This window comes from Oryctolagus cuniculus, chromosome 5 (genome assembly GCF_964237555.1).
Source record: "Oryctolagus cuniculus chromosome 5, mOryCun1.1, whole genome shotgun sequence".
Taxonomy (NCBI): Eukaryota; Metazoa; Chordata; class Mammalia; order Lagomorpha; family Leporidae; genus Oryctolagus; species Oryctolagus cuniculus.
In genome coordinates this window covers 132,377,701-132,396,684 of record NC_091436.1, presented here as the reverse complement: position 1 = coordinate 132,396,684, position 18,984 = coordinate 132,377,701, and the positions used below count along the sequence as shown (strand labels likewise).

General features: G+C 46.7%; 2 protein-coding genes across 6 annotated transcripts in view; one reads left to right on the top strand and one right to left on the bottom strand.

Moving 5' to 3' along the window:
- TMEM217 (transmembrane protein 217) overlaps positions 1-3,023 on the bottom strand; it is a 38,695-nt gene extending 35,672 nt beyond the window's left edge. For all 3 annotated transcript variants that reach the window (XM_008262852.4, XM_051854784.2, XM_070074129.1), the window contains exon 1: positions 2,955-3,023. The gene's annotated coding sequence lies outside the window, so the exon portion shown is untranslated. The remainder of the gene's footprint in view (positions 1-2,954) is intronic.
- Positions 3,024-3,225: 202 nt separating this feature from the next.
- Positions 3,226-18,984, top strand: part of TBC1D22B (TBC1 domain family member 22B) — a 76,878-nt gene continuing 61,119 nt past the window's right edge. For 2 of the 3 annotated variants that reach the window (XM_002714652.5, XM_008262859.4), the window contains exon 1: positions 3,226-3,360. In XM_002714652.5, the coding sequence (XP_002714698.1) occupies positions 3,305-3,360 (56 nt within the window). In that variant the 5' untranslated portion in view covers positions 3,226-3,304. The remainder of the gene's footprint in view (positions 3,361-18,984) is intronic. The other variant, XM_070074127.1, reaches the window with a different exon arrangement.

Here is an 18,984-nt window from a genome sequence, read left to right as displayed (position 1 = left end):
TCTCAAATAAATAAATAAAAATCTTTAGAAAGAAAAGAAAGCATACACAGAGACATTTCAAGGTACACTAGGTATACTATCCAGTGAAACCTCCACTCCACAGTCCTAAAGCTTTATGAACAAGCCGGAAAGTAGCAGTGCCTTGTACATGGGCACAGGTAAGGCTGTGCACACAGGGAGGGACCAGTCAGTGATAGTTTTAGAACAACTGCAACCTGCCAGGACAGGGATCTAGAAGCCACCGTGGATTGTTCCTTGAACACATCAACTCCTCTAAAATGCAAAAGACCAGCAAAGCATTCTGGCTGTTCAGCAGAAATACAAAAGGTAGCCTCAACAAAACCTCAGAACACCTTTCTCATGGCCCAGTGTGTAGGGTTGGCCAGTGCATCTTAAGAAGAGCCACAGAAATGTAGGTAAAATGATTAAAAGGATAGAGAGAGGCTTTTGTTTGATGGGTTAAATGCTCATAAAGAAGATAAAAGTCTATAAAAGCATAAATGCTTCAGAGGGAGTAAAAATAACCCTTTTCATTTAATCTCATAATTTTGAAATTGGGGACCAAAAGAAGCTTGAAAATGGGAAGTAGGGGCCAGCATTGGGGTGCTGGTGATGCCATCACCCCATATTGGAATGCTGGTTTGAGTCCTGGGTGCTTCCCCTTCATGTCCAGCTTTCTGCAATTGTACCTGGGGAGAATACAGAAGACAGCCCAAGAACCTGGGCCTTTGCCACCCATGTGGGAGACCAGGATGGAGTTCCTGGACTCCAGGCTGGCTCAGACCTGGCTGTTGCAGCCATCTGGGGAGTTGGCCAGCAAATGGAAGATTTCTCTGTCTTTCTCAGTTTCTGCCTCTCTCTCTCTCTCAATCTCTCTCTCTCTCTCTCTCTCTCTCTGTTGCTCAGCCTTTCAAAGAAATAAATCTTAGAAAAAAAAGAGGCCGGTGCCGCGGCTCAATAGGCTAATCCTCCGCCTGCGGCGCCAGCACACCCACCAGGTTCTAGTCCCGGTCAGGGCGCTGGATTCTGTCCTGGTTGCTCCTCTTCCAGTCCAGCTCTCTGCTGTGGCCAGGGAGTGCAGTGGAGGATGGCCCAAGTGCTTGGGCCCTGCACCTGCATGAGAAACCAGGAGAAGCACCTGGCTCCTGCCTTCGGATCAGCGCGGTGCGCTGGCCGCAGCACGCCAGCCGTGTTGGCCATTGGAGGGTGAACCAACGGCAAAGGAAGACCTTTCTCTCTGTCTCTCTCTCTCACTGTCCACTCTGCCTGTCAAAAAAAAAAAAAAAAAAAAAAAAAAAAAAAAAAGAAGGAAGAAAATGGGTGGTAACATTTATTTGTAGAAAGAGGTCATTGGAAGGCCGGCGCCGCGGCTCACTAGGCTAATCCTCCGCCTAGCGGCGCCGGCACACCGGGTTCTAGTCCCGGTCGGGGCGCTGGATTCTGTCCCGGTTGCCCCTCTTCCAGGCCAGCCCTCTGCTGTGGCCAGGGAGTGCAGTGGAGGATGGCCCAGGTGCTTGGGCCCTGCACCCCATGGGAGACCAGGAAAAGCACCTGGCTCCTGGCTCCTGCCATCGGATCAGCGCGGTGCGCCGGCCGCAGCGCGCCGGCCGCGGCGGCCATTGGAGGGTGAACCAACGGCAAAGGAAGACCTTTCTCTCTGTCTCTCTCTCTCACTATCCACTCTGCCTGTCCAAAAAAATAAATAAATAAAAAAAAAAAAAATAAAAAAAAAAAGAAAGAGGTCATTGGAGGGCATATAAAACATCCTTCTTTTTAGATAGGAAGTCCTCAAGTATTCAACTTGTGAAAAGTCAATGGGCTAGGGATGGAGACAATCAGCCACCTCAACCATCCTCTGTTGGAACAAAAATTACTGTGGATGGAGTGTACTTTCTATTTCTCCCCAGTCCACAAAATCTCAAAAAGAGCACAAGGGGCTGGCATTGTGGCATAGCAGGTTGAGCCGTGGTCTGCAGCGCCAGCATCCCATATGGACACCGGTTTGAGTCCTGGCTGCTCCACTTCCAATCCAGCTCCCTGCTAATGCACCTTGTAAAGCAGTGGAAGATGGCCCAAGTGCTTGGGTTCCTGTACCCGCACGGGAGACCAGGAAGAAGCTCCTGGCTCCTGCCTTCAGATCAGCCCAGCTCCGACCATTTTGGCCATTTGGGAAGTGACACCCAGTGGATGGAAGATATCAAGATCTCTCTCTCTTCTCTCTGTAACTCTGCCTTTCAAATAAATAAACAAATCTTAAAAAAAAAAAAAGCACAAAGCGCAGACAAAACATTTCAAAGAGTTTAAAATGCTAATATTAAATTTCATTCTGAGACAAAATTAGATTGAGAACAAATTCAAGGGTGAAAGATTTACAATAGATTAAGAAGGGAAATTAAGGATAAGTGTGTGGGGGTACACCCGCATCTTGGTGATTCACATCATGGAGATACACGATATGCTCTAAAGAAATGGGGTACTTGGTCATGTGGATTGGATGGACGCAACCACATTCCCTAAACACGTCTGTCAGTCAGTATCTAGGCTTTCACTGTCAGAAAGTGAGAGTTACGGATTAAAACAGGATTCGATCCTTGGCGTTTCATTCACAGCACAAATCCTTTAAAAGTATTCAGTCAACAGAGGAGGGAGACTCCTGAACCCACTGTCACATGTTGAACAGTTAGGGAGCGTGGGTTAACTGAGTCCTTCATAGGGAGAAAAAAAAAAAAAAAAACTCCGGACCTAAACGGAACCGGAACGAGGAAGGGGTGGCTATCACCGAAGTGTCACTGAGTTGGGTGTCGTTAAAAATGGGTCACAACCAACAAGGTCAAAGATTTATGTTTATAAATACACACTATGGCCCTCCTTACAAATAATAGCAGACTCCGGGATCTCATTTCCCCAGAAGAAAACAGCCCCCGTGCCTCCTTCCCGTGGGTCGCTTTCTTTACCTGCTTCTTCCCTCTCGTGGGTAGGAACTTTCTGCCCCGCCTCCCGGCTCGCTCAAGCTCCGCCTTCCCGGCCCACCTGGGTGCCCAGCCCCTGACGTTACCGTTCGGCTTCAGCATCCTACAGGATTCCGGCTCCCGATTGGCCCGTCTGTTCACGGCTGGCGCAGCCCACCAATGGCAGCTGCGCTGGGTGGGCGGGTGCCCACATCCAAGATGGCGCCCCCAGGAGCTGGGAGCGGGTGACCGGCGACGGGGAAGCGGCCTGGGTTGGCCCTCAGATTGCGGGGTCTCGGGGGCGTCTCGTCGGGCACCCCCTGACCCACCTACAAGGCCTTCCCCGGGCCAGAGCAATGGCCGCCGAGAACAGCAAGCAGTTTTGGAAGAGGAGCGCCAAGCTGCCGGGGAGGTGAGCCCAGGACGCTGAGAGGGAGCCGGGATTGGACCAAACCCTTCCAAATCCTAATCCCTAAATCTTGCGACTGATGTGGGGACCCCAGGACCGAGCAGTCAGGGCTGCCTGGTAGCGGCAGGGCGGCTGTCAGGCAGAGGAGCGGGGACGGCTGGGTGTGAGGTACAGACCGGGGTCTGAGGGCGGAGGTCTCAGGAGAGGTGACCTCAGCTGGGGGGTGGCCGACGACCGGGCACAGGGGGCAGAGGAGTTGAGGGAGAACCCCGTGTCGCCCCCGGGGCTTGGGGGGCCATTCCCAGAGCCACTTCCCACTTTGAAGAGAACTCCTCGGGGGTCTCCAGCATGCACAGGTGGTTGCTTACTCGAGGGTGGCCCCTTCCTTGGCTCCCCCAGCTCCTCAGGTGCAAATCTTCTCCCAAAGGGTTCTGGTGGGAGCTTGGGGCCGCCTGCGAGGAAAGGGGTCGGGGCGGGGGGTGGGGGTCCAGGAAAAGTGAGAGCAGTTCTGCAGCCTGACCCCACTTTATCTTGAGTTGACCCTTTCCCGTCAAGGATTTCTTACAGGGAGACCACAGAGTCGGTGTTTTTCTCTAGCATTTTCTAGGGATTTGTCCAACTCCAAGTGACCTCTTCCCCCCACCCCCTGCATTGTAATGGTCTTCTTGTGCACACACACTGAATTCTTTCATTCTTCAGTGGTTTCGTGGAGGGCAGACCTTCTAAGCGATTTTTTTTTTTTTCCATTTTGGCATGTGTTGAGACTTTTTAGCAGTTGTCCATCCCCCAATCTGCCGTTAGTTGACAGTTTGGGTTGTTTTGGGCTGAGTCCTTAGAAGTCTAAGGAGGAAAGTGTGTTTCAATTGTGAATTTAAGATTTCTGCCAGCCACAGTCCAGTTGGTGATGAAATTCACGTTTGGCTGTGCCCTCCCCTGCCACCTTTCCTAATTGATTCAGTTCTTTTCTTTCTGGGATAATTGGTAATTCTTTGAACTTATGACTGAGTATTTTCCTCTAAAGCAAAGAGAAATGAACAGTCCGTAGTGTCTTGGCAGTCTTACCTTATTTAGGATCCTATTAAACATATGGGAAATGGAGTGGGGATCAGCTTTTAGTAATACATATTAATAGAAGGCAATGCAAAGACAGCCTCAGATTAACATGGAAATTACACTGGAATGACTGTTAATATCGTGTTAAAGATGTTGTGTGTCTTTAGATAAGCATCGCTTCCTGCCACCTGATTTCTTTTCCTTCCTGATCTAGTGAACTCTCCAGTTATGCTAAATGCTGTTCTCTGGGGTTTTCCATCATGAGATCATTAAATTTTGATGTCCTAAGGTTATAATGAGACTCAGCAGGAAAACTGTTCCAACAGGAAGCAGTGCAGGAGATGAGGGACATGGCATGGTCCTTTGTGCCTTCTGACACTGGTTGCTGTTCACTGGCTTCTGTTTAATACTGAAACAGTCAACTTTTCTAAAGCACTATGTGAGATAGGAAGAGGAGTCTTTTTTTTTTTTTTTAAAGAAAGATTTTATTCATTTATTTATTTGAGAGGTAGAGTTACAGACCGAAAGAGGGAGAGACAGAGAGAGAGGTCTTCCATCCACTGGTTCACTCCCCAAATGGCCGCAACAACTTGGAGCTGAGCTGATCTGAAGCCAGGAGCCTGGAGCTTCTTCCAGGTCTGCCACGTGGGCGCAGGGGCCCAAGCACTTGGGCTCTGGGAGAGGAGTCTTCATTTCTTCAAGTGTCTGACTCTTCCATTTTGAAGAATACAGAAGGGAAGAGGAGAGAACCTTAGGGTTTAAAAAGCCTTGGCTCATTATTTGAACTCTCTTACCTGTGTGTCAAAGACAAATGATTGACATCCAGGCCTCTGTTTCCTTATCTGTGAAATGAGAAATAAAAATACTTCCCTCAGGGTTCCTGGGATTACTAATAAAATACCCTATTTGTAAAGAACCTAGGACCGTTTATTTAACACATTATAGTTGCTCAGTATTGCTGTTTCTAGAGCAAGTAATTGTTGAAAAGAATATTGCTCAGATCCCTTACCCCAGCCCTAGTTCAAGTCTTCATTCTTTGTTCTAACCATAAAATACTGGCACAATTCATACTAGCTTTTAGTACTTTGATTGTTGAAGAGAAATATGGTTCAGCTGTGTGCCTTTATCTGCGAGGCCCCAGGAGCTCCTGATTATGGGAGAAAACTACCCAGGCATCTTGTAGATGGAAAGGTGCCTTGATGAAAGGAAAATGTTAGAGCATTTTCTCAATATAACTTTTTTTTTTTAAGATTTATGTATTTATTTGAAAGTCAGAGTTACACATAGAGAGAAGGAGAGGCAGAGAGAGAGAGAGGTTCTCCATCCTCTGGTTCCCTCCCTCAGTTGGCCACAACTGCCGGAGCTGCACTATCTTAAGCCAGGAGCTTCTTCCAGGTCTCCCACTTGGGTGCAGGGGCCCAAAAACGTGGGCCATCTTCTACTGCCTTCCCAGGCCACAACAGAGAGCTGGATTGCAAGTGGAGCAGTCGGGACTTGAACCAACGTCCATATGGGATGCCAGCACTGCAGACAGCGGCTTTACCTGCCACAACATAGTGCCGGCCCCCAATATATCTTTTGACTCTTCACTTGATCTTAGCCAAAAAGCCAAGAAGGGATTTTTTGGTTCTTTCAGTTTTAGCGAAGAAAAACTTTGTCTTGGGTAGAGTAAGGACTGTGTACTAGGTTCATGGCAACCTATATGTGAAACCAGTGTCTTTTTTGCAAATAAAAGGTAAAAAAAATCAAAGTGATGGCAGGTTACTTTCAGTTTCTTTGATCATGATCCAGCAATAACAAATAGGAATTTTATTAAATAAAACAGCCTAAGTTGAAAACAAATGAAACATTCTTTTTTAAAACAACAGCTTTGGGGCAGCCATTTGGCCTAGCAGTTAAGAGGCCACCTAAGACTTCTGCATGCCGTATGGGAGTGCCTGAGTTCAGTGCCTGCCTGTGGCTCCTCACTTCAGCTTTCTGGAGGCAAGTGTGCTCTCCCAGGTAATGGGGTTCCTGCCACCCATGAGGGAGACCTGTGTTGAGTTTGCCTCCTGGCTTTGGCCTCAGCCCTTGCAGGCATTTGGGGAGTGAATTAGCGAATGAGAGCACGCACTTTGTCTCTTTTCTCTCAAATAAATAAATACAAATTTAAAGATAAATAAATAAAACAATAACTTTGTTGAGATACAATTCACACACCATAAAACTGACCTCTTTGAATTACAAAATCCATCTATATATAGTTTTGTGCAGCCATCACTACTAATTTCAGAACTTTTTTTTTAAAAGATTTATTTTGTCTATTTGAAAGAGTTGCAGAGAGAGAGAGAGAGAAAGAGAGTGGCCTTCCATCCGCTGGTCCACTCCCTAAATGGCTGCAACAGCTGGAGCTGTGCCAGTCCAAAGCCAGGAGCTTCTTCTGGGTCCCCATGTGGGTGCAGGGGCCCAAGGACTTGGGCCATCTTCTACTGCTTTCCCAAGCCATAGCAGAGAGCTGGATCGGAAGTGGAGCAGCCAGGACTAGAACTGGCTCCAATATGGGATGCTGGCGCTTCAGGCCAGCACATTAACCCACTGTGCCACAGTGCCGGCCCCTTCAGAACATTTTTATCACCCTGAAAAGAAACCCTAGGCTGAGGGACCAGTGTTGTGGCACAACAGGTAAAGCCACTGCTTGCGATGTCCGTATCCCATGTCGGAGTGCCAGTTTGAGTCCCAGCTGCTCTACTTCCTGGGAAGGCAGCAAATGATGATCTGAGTACTTGGGCCCCTGCCACCCATGTGGGAGACCAGGATGGTGTTCCTGGCTCCTGGCTTCAGTCTGGCCCAGACCTGGCTGTTGAGGCTATTTGAGGAAAGAACTCAAAGATGGAAGCTTGCTCTGTCTCTCCCTGTCATTCTGCCTTTCAAATTAATTAATTAATTAATCTTTAAAGAAAAGAAGCCCTTATACCCGTCAGCTGTCACTCCTCATTCCTTCCCCTCTCCAAACCTTGGAAACTACTAATCTACTTTCTGTTTCTGGACTTAGCTATTCTGAACATTTCATATAAATGGAATAGTATAATATGAGGCCTTTTGTGACTGGCTTTTACTAAGTGTAATGTTTTCAGGCTCATCCATTATCAGCCAGCACTTCATTCTTTTTGATGCCAAATAATGTTCCTTTGTTTGATTACCACATTTTGTGTATCCATTCATCAGTTGATGGACGTGTGGGTTGTTTTCTACTTTTAGGCTACTGTGAGTAACGCTTCTATGAACATACACAGGTCTTTGTGTGGACAGATGTTTTTCATCCTTTTGCGGGTAGTCATGTGTCACTTAATGATAGGATAAGTTCTGAGGTGTGTGTTGTGAGGTGATTGTGTCATTGTGCAGACATCAGAGTGTACCTACACAAACTAAGACAGTGACAGTGTCATTAGGTGATACAATCTATGGCTCATCAAAGTGTATCCTAAATCCCAGCTCTTCTCTCCCCTTCTACCCCATCCCCTGATCAAACCGAGTCCTCTCTTGCCTGGACTACTACTATAGACTCCTGATTGGTCTTTCTGCTTCTTATTGCCTCTTGACAGGATCTTGCTTATAGTTAGAATAAAATGAAAATTTTCTAAGTCTTCCAGGCCCTCTAAAGTTGGAAAGATAGACCAAGTTAAGAACTTTGGTGTTTCTTAAGAGCAGTGGGTACCTTTATAAGAGTGATATGACATAATCAGATTTGGACTTATTAAAAAATCCATTTTGGGGGCAAGTGTTTGGCACAGCTGTTAAAGATGCCACTTGTGGGACTAGTGCTGTGGTGTAGCACGTAAAGCTGCCACCTCTAGTGCCGGCATCCCATATGGGCATTGGTTTGAATCCCAGCTGCTCCACTTCCGATCCAGCTCTCTGCTATGGCTTGGGAGAGCAGTGGAAGATGGCCCAAGTCCTTGGGCCCCTGCTCCCGTGTGGGAGACCTGGAAGAAGCTCCTGGTTTTGGATCTGCGCAGCCCCAGCCACTGTGTCCATCTGGGGAGTGAACCAGCAGATAGAAGACCTCTCTCTCTCTCTCTCTCTCTCTGCCTCTGCCTCTCTATAACTCTGCCTTTCTTAAATAAATCTTTAAAAAAATAAAATACCACTTGGGATGCCTGCATCCTACATGGGTGTGCCTGGGTTTGCATCTTGGATCCACTTCCAATTCCAGGTTCCTGTTAATGCAATCCCTGGGAGGCAGCAGGTGATGGTTCATTTAGTTGAGTTTCTGCCACTCATGCAGGAGACCCAAATGGTGTTCAGCCCCTGACTGTTGTGAGCATTTGGGGAGTGAACCAGGGAATAAGAGGTATGTCGTACCTTCCCTACCCCCACCTCCACCTTTCAAATAAATAAATTTTTGAAGAAATCCATTCTGGCTGCCCTGAGGAGAATGGCTTTGGCCAATGTTTTCCAATGGCTGATACTGGGAAGGTCACACAATTGCTATTTGATGTGTGTATTTTGGGTTGTACTGGACTACAAGGCATTTAACATCTCTGGCCCCTGCCCCTAAGTGTCCGGAAGGCTGCAGTTATTGGGACAAACACCTTTGCCACACATTAATTTCCAGATACTCCAGCTACACTTCAACCCCCCCCCCCCCATGAAGGTCAGAGTGAGTGTAGCAAGAGAGTTAGGTGGCCACCACTGTCGTCAACGGCAAGAAAAGCAATGATGGCTTAGTGGCAGTGGAAATTGAGGGTGGTGGCCAGGTCTGAGATGAATAACTCATAGCAAATCATGATATTTAGGGAGTAAGAAGAGGGAGTACCAGGGAGGTGTCACTCCCAGACATAGCTGACCTGGTAGATTGTGGTGTCATACCTTCAGAGGAAAAACCAAGTTTGAGAGAACACTTAACTACTCCATGCTTGGTTTCCTTACCTGTGAAAACAGATTTGGGTTAAGTGAGCTTTAAGGGTCTTGCCAACTCTGAAGTTGAGAGGTAAGTTTGAGCTTACCAATTCCCACTCATGTCAGTGGATATCTCTGTCTTGCTCTGTCTTACCAGGCGTAATTAATAGATTGGAGTGGATTTGAGAGGGAAGGGACTGAGGCTTTTCGAGTTGTGCATTTGAAGTAACAAAATTGTGGAGCAGATGTTTGGTTCAACAGTTAAGATGCTACTTGGGGTGCCCACATCGCATATTGGGGTGCTTGGGTTCCAGCCTACCATTAACATATAGCCTATGTTGAGACACCAGGTAGTGGCTCAAGTATTTAGGTCCCTGCCACCCACGTGGGAAACCCACATTGAGTACCTGGTTTCCAGCTTTGGCCTAGCCCAGCCCTGGGTGTTATGGCCATTTTAGGGGAATGAACCAGCAGATGGAAGGTCTGTCTGTCTCTCTGACTTTCAAATAAAATGCAAAACACTGATAAAGCAATGGAAAGAAAAAATTTTTAAAAGTAGCAAAGTGCTGGCCCTGGTGAACGTCTATCCTGGAATTGGAGGATGTTAGAATTTGAGACTAAGACTACTGCAGATGAGGAGACTGAGGCCAGAGATGGGGAGGGATTCCCTTGAATCCCTGTGGATTTCTGGACCTGTAGTCCAGTTTCTTTCTACTGCTGCTTCCCCCTTCCCTCAGTCTCCTCTAAGGTTAAGATACTCTCTGTCACAGCAGCTCACCCAGTCCAAGGGTGTGGACCCTTCCAGCAAAAAGATGCCGATGAGATTTGGAATAGGAGAGAGAAATGTGAGCCTGGTTCATTCCCTACATTCTTATTTCCAGTTCTACTGAGAAGGCTCCTTCCTCTTTTCAAGCAAAATGTTTATTGTTAAAGTCAAGGAAATCTCATTAGCATTATATGAAGCTGACAAAACTGTCTAATCACTTGAATTTCTTAGGTGCCCATATATTTTTAACTATAACCATCTCTGTCATTTAGTTAGTTATTATAACATTAATGAATCTGATAGCAGACTCAATGGTCCCAGCTTGTCTTGGCAAGTTCATTACAACCTCTTCTTGGCTGGGAAATGTTTTACTGATAAAGTAAGTGACTCAAAGATACGAAATTATCCGTGGAGTAGGGTAGCTCCCCAGTTTCTGAACAGTTTCTGTGGGGTGAGTGTGAACCTGAATCTGTTGCCACCATGTTTTGCCCTTAAATTTGATAGCCCCATTCCCGTATTTGCTTTAGCTCCTTTGTTAGCACTAAACAAACACCTGTTGATTTTTCCTACCCAGGTTTTTGCACTGTTCCAGCTAGGTGAAGCAGCTACGCCGGCACATTCTGGGGTGCGGGTTTTATTAAAGAGAATGCTGGAGTGGAGCAGGACTTTTGCTGTGTTTGATCTCTTGGCAGCACGTCCAGAGCATTCTTTTCTGTGTGTGTGCAGTGTGAGTCTTATGAGATGCCCTGGATTAGCCTCTGGTTTCCTCATCTAGCAGGAAAGTCTGGGTAAGCAGGAGCCTGGGTTGCATGGAGTTCCAGTCTTCCCCACTAAGTGTGGTTAAGGGGCTGCTGGTATGTGTCACACTCTGCCAGGTGGCAGGGCCCGTGGGAAAAGACGTGGCACCTCCCCAGCACGGTGGCCTCCCCTGCTAGGGTGCTGTGTGTGACTGACTTTCCGGTTTTTCTGCTAAGCATATGTTACTTTTGTAATCAATAAAACTTAAAAGTGGAGCTGGATGCAAACACACTGTTAAGTGAAAAAAAGCAAGATATAGAATATGTATAGTATGCAGTCTTTAATGTTTAAAAATGTGAAAAATTCTATGTGTTTTTATGGCTCTATGAATATATGTAGAAGTGTAAGAACAGATGGGAGGGATCCCTCCAGCTTCAGAGTAGTGGTTGTCTCCTGGGGAGGGAGGAGGCATGACTGGGTACTGCAGCTGGGATACCAGTAGTCTCTAACACTTAAAGCAACATGGACCGTGCTGTGGAGTAGCAGGTTAGGCCGCCACCTTCAGTGCAGGCATTCCATGGGTCCCAGCTGCCTCATTTCCATCCAGCTTCCTGCTGGTGGCCTGGGAAAGGCAGCAGAAAGATGGCCCAGGTGCTTGGGCCCTGGCCACTCATATGGGAGACCCGAAAGAAGCTCCTGTCTCCTGGCTTTGACCTGGCTCCGCCACAGCCATTGCGGCCATTTGGGGAGTGAACTAACTGATGGAAGTTCGATCTCTCTTTCTCTCTAACTCTGCCTTTCAAATAAATACCTTTCCTTTTTTTAAAAAAAAATTTGACAAATATTAACATGTTAAATCATTGTAATTGGTTCATGGATACTTGCTATATTATGCTCTGTCCTTTATGTTTGAAAATGTCAATTAAATGTGTTTACATTTATGTTAGAGCAAATTTTTTTAATATGTAGGGAAGATAGGCAACCATGAAATTAAAATCCAAGGTAACATCATTTAGAGTCTAAGTAAGTCTTATATACAAAGTGATGCCTTTTATATAAAATTTAAAAACTATGCAAAGCAATACTGTTTAGGAATACATGCTTGGAAAATAAAACCAAAAGATGATGGTGAAAAATGCTAGATTCAGTAGAGTAGCCTCCTAGGAAGGGAGGTGGGTATGCTAGGGATTTCAACCCATATTGTCTTGTCCCCCCCCCCCTTTTTTTTAAGATTTGTTTATTTGAAAAGCAGAGTGACAGAGATCTTCTATCTGCTGGCTCACTCTCCAAAGGCCCACAACAGTCAGAGCTAGGCCAGGCCAAAGGCAAGAGCCAGAAACTCCTCCATGTTTATGGCAGGACCCAAGTATTTGGGCCAATATCTGCTGCCTCCCAGGCCCATTAGCAGGATGATGGATTGGAAACAGAGATGGGACTGGATCCTAGGCACTTCAGTTATTGGTTTAATGTGTTTGCCACAACACCCACCCTGAAGTTTTATTTCTTAAGCTGGGTGTGGAATGCAAGTGTGCCTTATGTTATGATCTAAATCTAGTTTGGTGTTTGGTTTTTTTTTTTTTTTTAAGATTTATTTATTTGAAAATTTTGAAAGTCCAAGTTAGAGATATCTTCCATCTGCTGGTTTACTTGCCAGATGGCCACAATAGCCAGAGCTGGGCCAGGGTGAAGCCAGGAGCCAGGAACTTCATCTGGATCTCCCACATGGGTGCAGAGGCCCAAGTACTTGGGCTGTCTTCCAGCACTTTCTCAGACCATGAGCAGGGAGCTGGATCAGAAGTGGAGCACCCGGGACTCAAACCGGCACCAGTATGGGATTCCAGCATTCCAGCCAGCAGCTTTACCTGCTATGCCACAACACACTGTACCCCCTCCCTTTTTTTTTTTATTTATTTTTTTGACAGGCAGAGTGGACAGTGAGAGAGAGAGACAGAGAAAAGGTCTTCCTTTGCCATTGGTTCACCCTCCAATGGCCGCCATGGCCGGCACGCTGCGGCCGGCGCACCGCGCCGATCTGATGGCAGGAGCCAGGTACTTCTCCTGGTCTCCCATGGGGTGCAGGGCATAAGTACTTGGGCCATCCTCCACTGCACTCCCTGGCCACAGCAGAGAGCTGGCCTGGAAGAGGGGCAACCGGGACAGAATCCGGCGCCCTGACTGGGACTAGAACCCCGTGTGCCAGCGCCGCAAGGTGGAGGATTAGCCTACTGAGCCGTGGCGCCGGCCTTTTTTTTTTTTTTTTTTTTTTTTTTAAAGATTTATTTGAAAGGCAGAGTTACAGAGAGGCAGAGGCACAGAGAGAGAGGGAGAAGGAGGTGTTCACTCTCCAAGTGGCTGCAATGACCAGAGCTGGGCCAATACAAAGCCAGGAGTTAGGAGCTTCTTCGGTCTGCCACACAGGCGCAGGGGCCCAAGGACTTAGGCCATCTTCAACTGCTTTCCCAGGCCATAACAGAGAGTTGGACCAGAGGTGGAGCAGCTGGGACTCGAACCAGCACCCACATGGGATGCCGGCACTGCACAGTGGCTCCATGTGTTACGCCACAGGACCTGCCCCCCCCCCCCGCCCCCAAAGTAAAGTAATCCCTCGTGAATTAGAGAAGTCATGGGTTAATGTACACTGGGAGCAGGAAAGCCTCATGGGGGGTTGTAGAATTCAAAGGGATTTTTTTTTCTTTCTGAGAGAGAGACACAGAGAGCTCTCATCCTCTGGTTCACTCCCCACGTGCCCACAATGGCTGGAGGGGTCTAACCTACAAGCTTGGAACTCCATCCAAGTCTCCCATGTGGGTGACAGGGACCCAACTACTTGAGCCATCACCACCACCTCCTTGGGTGCCCACTGGCAGGAACCTTGATTCAGAAGCCAGAGCCAGGAATCAAACCCAGGTACTCCAATATGGGGCACAGGCGACTTAACTGGAGTCTTAGTCGCTAGGCCGGACATCTGTCCCTGAAGGGAACATTGTAGGATGGATACAATTTTTTTTTTTTTTTTTTTTTGACAGGCAGAGTGGACAGTGAGAGAGAGAGAGAGAGACAGAGAGAAAGGTCTTCCTTTTGCCGTTGGTTCACCCTCCAATGGCCGCCGCTGCAGCCGGCGCACCGCGCTGATCCGATGGCAGGAGCCAGGAGCCAGGTGCTTTTCCTGGTCTCCCATGGGGTGCAGGGCCCAAGCACCTGGGCCATCCTCCACTGCACTCCCTGGCCACAGCAGAGGGCTGGCCTGGAAGAGGGGCAACCGGGACAGAATCCGGCGCCCCGACCGGGACTAGAACCCGGTGTGCCGGCACCGCTAGGCGGAGGATTAGCCTATTGAGCTACGGCGCCGGCCAGGATGGATACAATTTTGAAAAGGGATATAGAAAAGCATTCTGAGTAGGGAAAGGTTAATAATTAGGCAATGATTGGAAGAGCAGCCTTCTCCACAGCTGAGTTTGATGGGGAATGGGGGGAGTACAGGCTGATAGGTGAGTTATAAAGGCCAGGAAATTGAGTACTTTAATCATCAGAATCTTTAGTCTATCCTCATTTAGTCTCCGTGATCATCTTGGTTTCTCTTTCTTTTCTAACTTCCTGTCTGTCCTTTTTAAGGTGCAGAAAACAGATTTATTATACAAAGTGTTCCAGGTTCAGATACATCATGATTTGGTTCAAGACTGTGTTAACAAATTCAATTTGGGCTCTGATACTGCTGCTGATGAAGGCCATCATTTATCCTAGCCTTCCTGGCTGTGCAGCACTTGGGCTGACATCTTTAAAAGTAATCTACTGTGATTTTAAGATGCTGTTCCTGCATGGTAATTAATGGCCTCTGGCCCTTAGGCCTGCACAGTTAGGTTTGCTTTTCTTTGTACGGATTATGGAAGGTGGTAATAATCTTGTAAGGAGAGGATCTATGTTCCTCTTACTTCTCTCCAGTTCCCTAGCGTAACCAGCTGAGGAGGTCTTCCAGCAGAGTTCCTGCCCTGATTTTTGTATTTTACTACACAGATTTCATGACCTCATACTCATTTGAGGACTTGTGTATTCATCTCGGTGTTTGCTAATCTAGACCTTGGGAAGCAGTGGTGATGGCTCAGGTAATTGGGTTCCTGCCACTCACATGAGACACCTGGAGTGAATTCCAGTCCCAGCCTTTGTAGGCATTTGGGGAATGAATCAGCAGATGGGAGCTCTCTTTGTCTCTCTTTGCCTTTCAAATGAATAAACAAAATTTTAAAAACTTAGATTCTCTCTGAAATATTTTTTTATTTATTCAAAAGGCAGAGCTACAGAGAGAATCTTCCATCTGGTGATTCTCTCCCAAGATGGCTGCAAAGGCCATGGCTGAGCCAAGCCAAAGCCAGGAGCATGGAACTCCATGCAGTCTTCCACGTGGGTGGCATGGGCCCAAGCACATGTCCATCTTCCACTGCTTTCCCAGGCGTATTAGCAGAAAGCTGGATTTGGAAGTGGAGGAACCAGGACTCAAAATAGCACTCATGTGGGTATAGGCATCACACGTAGTATCTTAATCCACCACACCACAATGCTGGCTCCTCCCTCTAAAATTTTAATAGAAATCAGTGTGAAAATGACTAAATTGCCTATATTTGTGTTCAAAAGCATCTTTGGGATCACCTTGTTATGTGACTCAAAGGACTTGGTAAATTTATTGTTTTCTAAACTCTGGGGGAGGATTATGTTATAAAAGTGGAAGGAGGGAAGAAAACTAACATTTCCTGGGCACTGTGTGTGTTTGCAAGTCTGCATGAATGGTAGCACTCTCCAGGAATTGTGCCCGAGGGCTTTTGAGTCATCATTCCATTTAAACCTCCCAGCCCCCTTCAGGTGGCTTATTTCTTAGCATATCCTTGTACATGCACATCAGAAAGACACAGAAGGAGGGCCGGCGCCGTGGCTCAATAGGCTAATCCTCCACCTTGCGGCGCCGGCACACCGGGTTCTAGTCCCGGTCGGGGCGCCGGATTCTGTCCCGGTTGCCCCTCTTCCAGGCCAGCTCTCTGCTGTGGCCAGGGAGTGCAGTGGAGGATGGCCCAGGTGCTTGGGCCCTGCACCCCATGGGAGACCAGGAAAAGCACCTGGCTCCTGGCTCCTGCCATCGGATCAGCGCGGTGCGCCGGCTGCAGCGGCGGCCATTGGAGGGTGAAACAACGGCAAAAAGGAAGACCTTTCTCTCTGTCTCTCTCTCTCACTGTCCACTCTGCCTGTCAAAAATAAAAAAATAAAAAAAAATAAAAATAAAAAAAAAGACACAGAAGGGTTCACGGTGCACACTGAGTCTGTTGGGCAGCCCATCCTCCAGTCAGCTGGCTCACCTTCCAAATCATGCTGCTGGAGCCTCTTTCTCTTTTTAAAAAAGTTTTATTTATTTGAAAGGCAAAGTTAGAGAAAGAGGTCTTCTATCTACTGGTTTACTTCCCAAATGGCCACAATAGCCATAACTGGACCAGGCTGAAGCCAGGAGCCTGGAGTTTCATCCAGATCCCCCACATGGGTGCAGGGGCCCAAAGACTTGGAGCATCTTCTCCTGCCTTCCCAGGTCATTAGCAGGGATCTGGATCAGAAGTGGAGCAGCCAGGACTCTAACCAGTACCCATATGGGATGCTGGTCTTGCAAGGCAATGGCTTAACACGCTGCGCCACAATGCCAGCCCTTCATGTATTCTTTCTACGAGGTTCTATGAATACATTCACCTCATCACGTGTAAATATGTGTATATGTTTTAAAGACTTCTATAAAAATTCTGTCATACATATAGCTCTGCATCTTTTTTCCATTACCCTCTCTGTTTCATGTTGATATAGGACTGCCTTATTCATTTTAAAAGATGTACTGTAATTTATTTAACCAGTTACTTGTTAATAATAATCCTTTTCTCTTTAGTAAGTTTAGCTTATTTATATTTATTAGAATAACTGATATATTTGGTTTGGTTCCATTTTTAATATTTTCTTTAAAAGTCTTTCATCATATGGACTGTATTTGTTTTGCAGGGACATATATGTTTATATTCTGATAATTTTTATTCTGGTGATTGTGTTTCTAAGTAGAGATTGAGTATTCTTTATCTAAAATGTTTGGGACAGAAATGTTTTATTTAGATACCAGGTTTTGTCAGACTTTGTGAAATATGCATATATGTAATGAGATATATTAGGGATGGGACCCAAATCTAAACATGCAATTCATTTATACAGTTCTTACACACATAACCTGATGGTAGTTTTATATAATTTTAATAATTTTGTGCATGAAACAATGTTTCATAGTGTAGAATTTTCCCATTGTGCTGTTTATGTTGACACTGAAAATGTTTCAGGCTTTGGATTTTTTGATTAGGGTTGCTCAAACTGTAAAACATCATACTATATTTCCTCAGACAGTATCTATTGACTCCCTACCATGAAACTAGTAGTTATATTTCTTTCTTTTTTCTTTTTTTTTTTAAGATTTGTTTCTTTATTTGAAAGGCAGAGTTACAGAGAAGCAGAGGCAGAGAGTGATACAGAGAGCTCTTCCATCCACTGCTTCACTCTCCAGATGGCCGCAACGGCCAGAGCTGTGCCAGTCCGAAAAGCCCCGAGCTTCTTCCAGGTCTCATGCAGGTGCAGGGGCCCAAGGACTTGGGCCATCTTCTACAGCTTTCCCAGGCCATAGCAGAGAGCTGGATCGGAAGTGGAGCAGCTGGGACTCGAACCGGCACCCGTAGGGGATACCGGCACTGTAAACAGAGGCCTTACCAGCTAGGTCACAGCGCCAGCCCCAGTAGTTATATTTCTTGCCCCTTTCTTCTCCACCTGCTTTTGGTTGAGCATACTCGTTTTCTTAGTTTTACTTTCTATCTTAAAGCATACACGTGCCTCTCCTTCTTGAGCTATCAGCTTTAAGTATCTTGTATGCCCTGGCCCCCATTTCCTCCATTCCCCTTCTAACATGTGTCAGTTACATTGCTTTTGCATTCTCTTCTGCGCCACACAGGTTCAGACTTCAGACTCAGCTCTGAGGGTAGGCCAGCTCACCACCCTGTGCCCGTGCTCTCGCGAGGTCTCTCCGTTCGTCTCATAGTTCACTGACGTTTGCCCTGTCCGAGGTTCTTCAGGTAGCAGTGAGGAAAGCACATTCCCTGAGTCCTTGCATGTTGAAAAACGTGTTCTGTCCCCTCTGTGCTTGACCATGAGTTTCGCTTGGCACGGTTATTCCCACATCACTCTTTATTGCTGTTAATTGTGGCGTACTCCCTACAGGGCTGGTGGTATGATGGCTTGATGAATGGCCACAAGGTGGATGCCCCGGAAACCCTGTGTCCGCTTTGAGTCCCTTCTCTCCCCCTGAGAGAACCACACACTTCTATGTTAATTACCCCTTGCTTTCTTTATGTTACAAATATGCGTTCTCTAAACAATGGGAATTATTTTTGAAGTGTCTGTCAGTAGACTTGTCAAGTATTACCCTTTTATACGATGCTTCTTTTGTCCAACATGACATTTGTAAGCTCCATCCACATTGTTATGTGCAGCCCTGCTTCCTGTATAGTCATCAATGTATAGTTTTTTTTTAATTAATTAATTTATTTGAATGTCATAGTTACACAGAGAGAGAAGGAGATGCAGAGAGAGAGAGGTCTTACATCCGATGGTTCACTTACCAAATGGCCGCAATGGCCAGAGCTACACCGATCTGAGGCCAGGAGCCAGGAGCTTCTGCCTGGTCTTCCCATGCGGGTGCAGGGGCCCAAAGACTTGGGCCATCTTCTACTGCTTTCCCAGGCCATAGCAGAGAGCTGGATCGGAAGTGGAATAGCCGGGTCTTGATCCAGCGCCCATATGGGATGCCGGCACTGCAGGCGGCGGCTTTACCCACTAAGCCACAGCGCTGGCCCCAATGTATAGTGTTCTGTTTCCGGAACATATTGCAGCTTCTTTCTCTCTTCAGTGTTGATGGACATATGAGATATATCAAGTTTGGGGCTTTGAATAGCTTTCTGTATGTCTCCTGATAGATATATGCATATCTTTCTCTTAAGACACATTTATGAGAGTGAAAAACTGGGTCTTAGGGTATGTATGTTTCATTCTTCCTAGAATGACAAAACTGTTACTTTGAAGTGATCCTGTCACTTTACATCCCACCTGCAGTGTGTGAGAGCTCATTGGGCCACCCTTTCTTT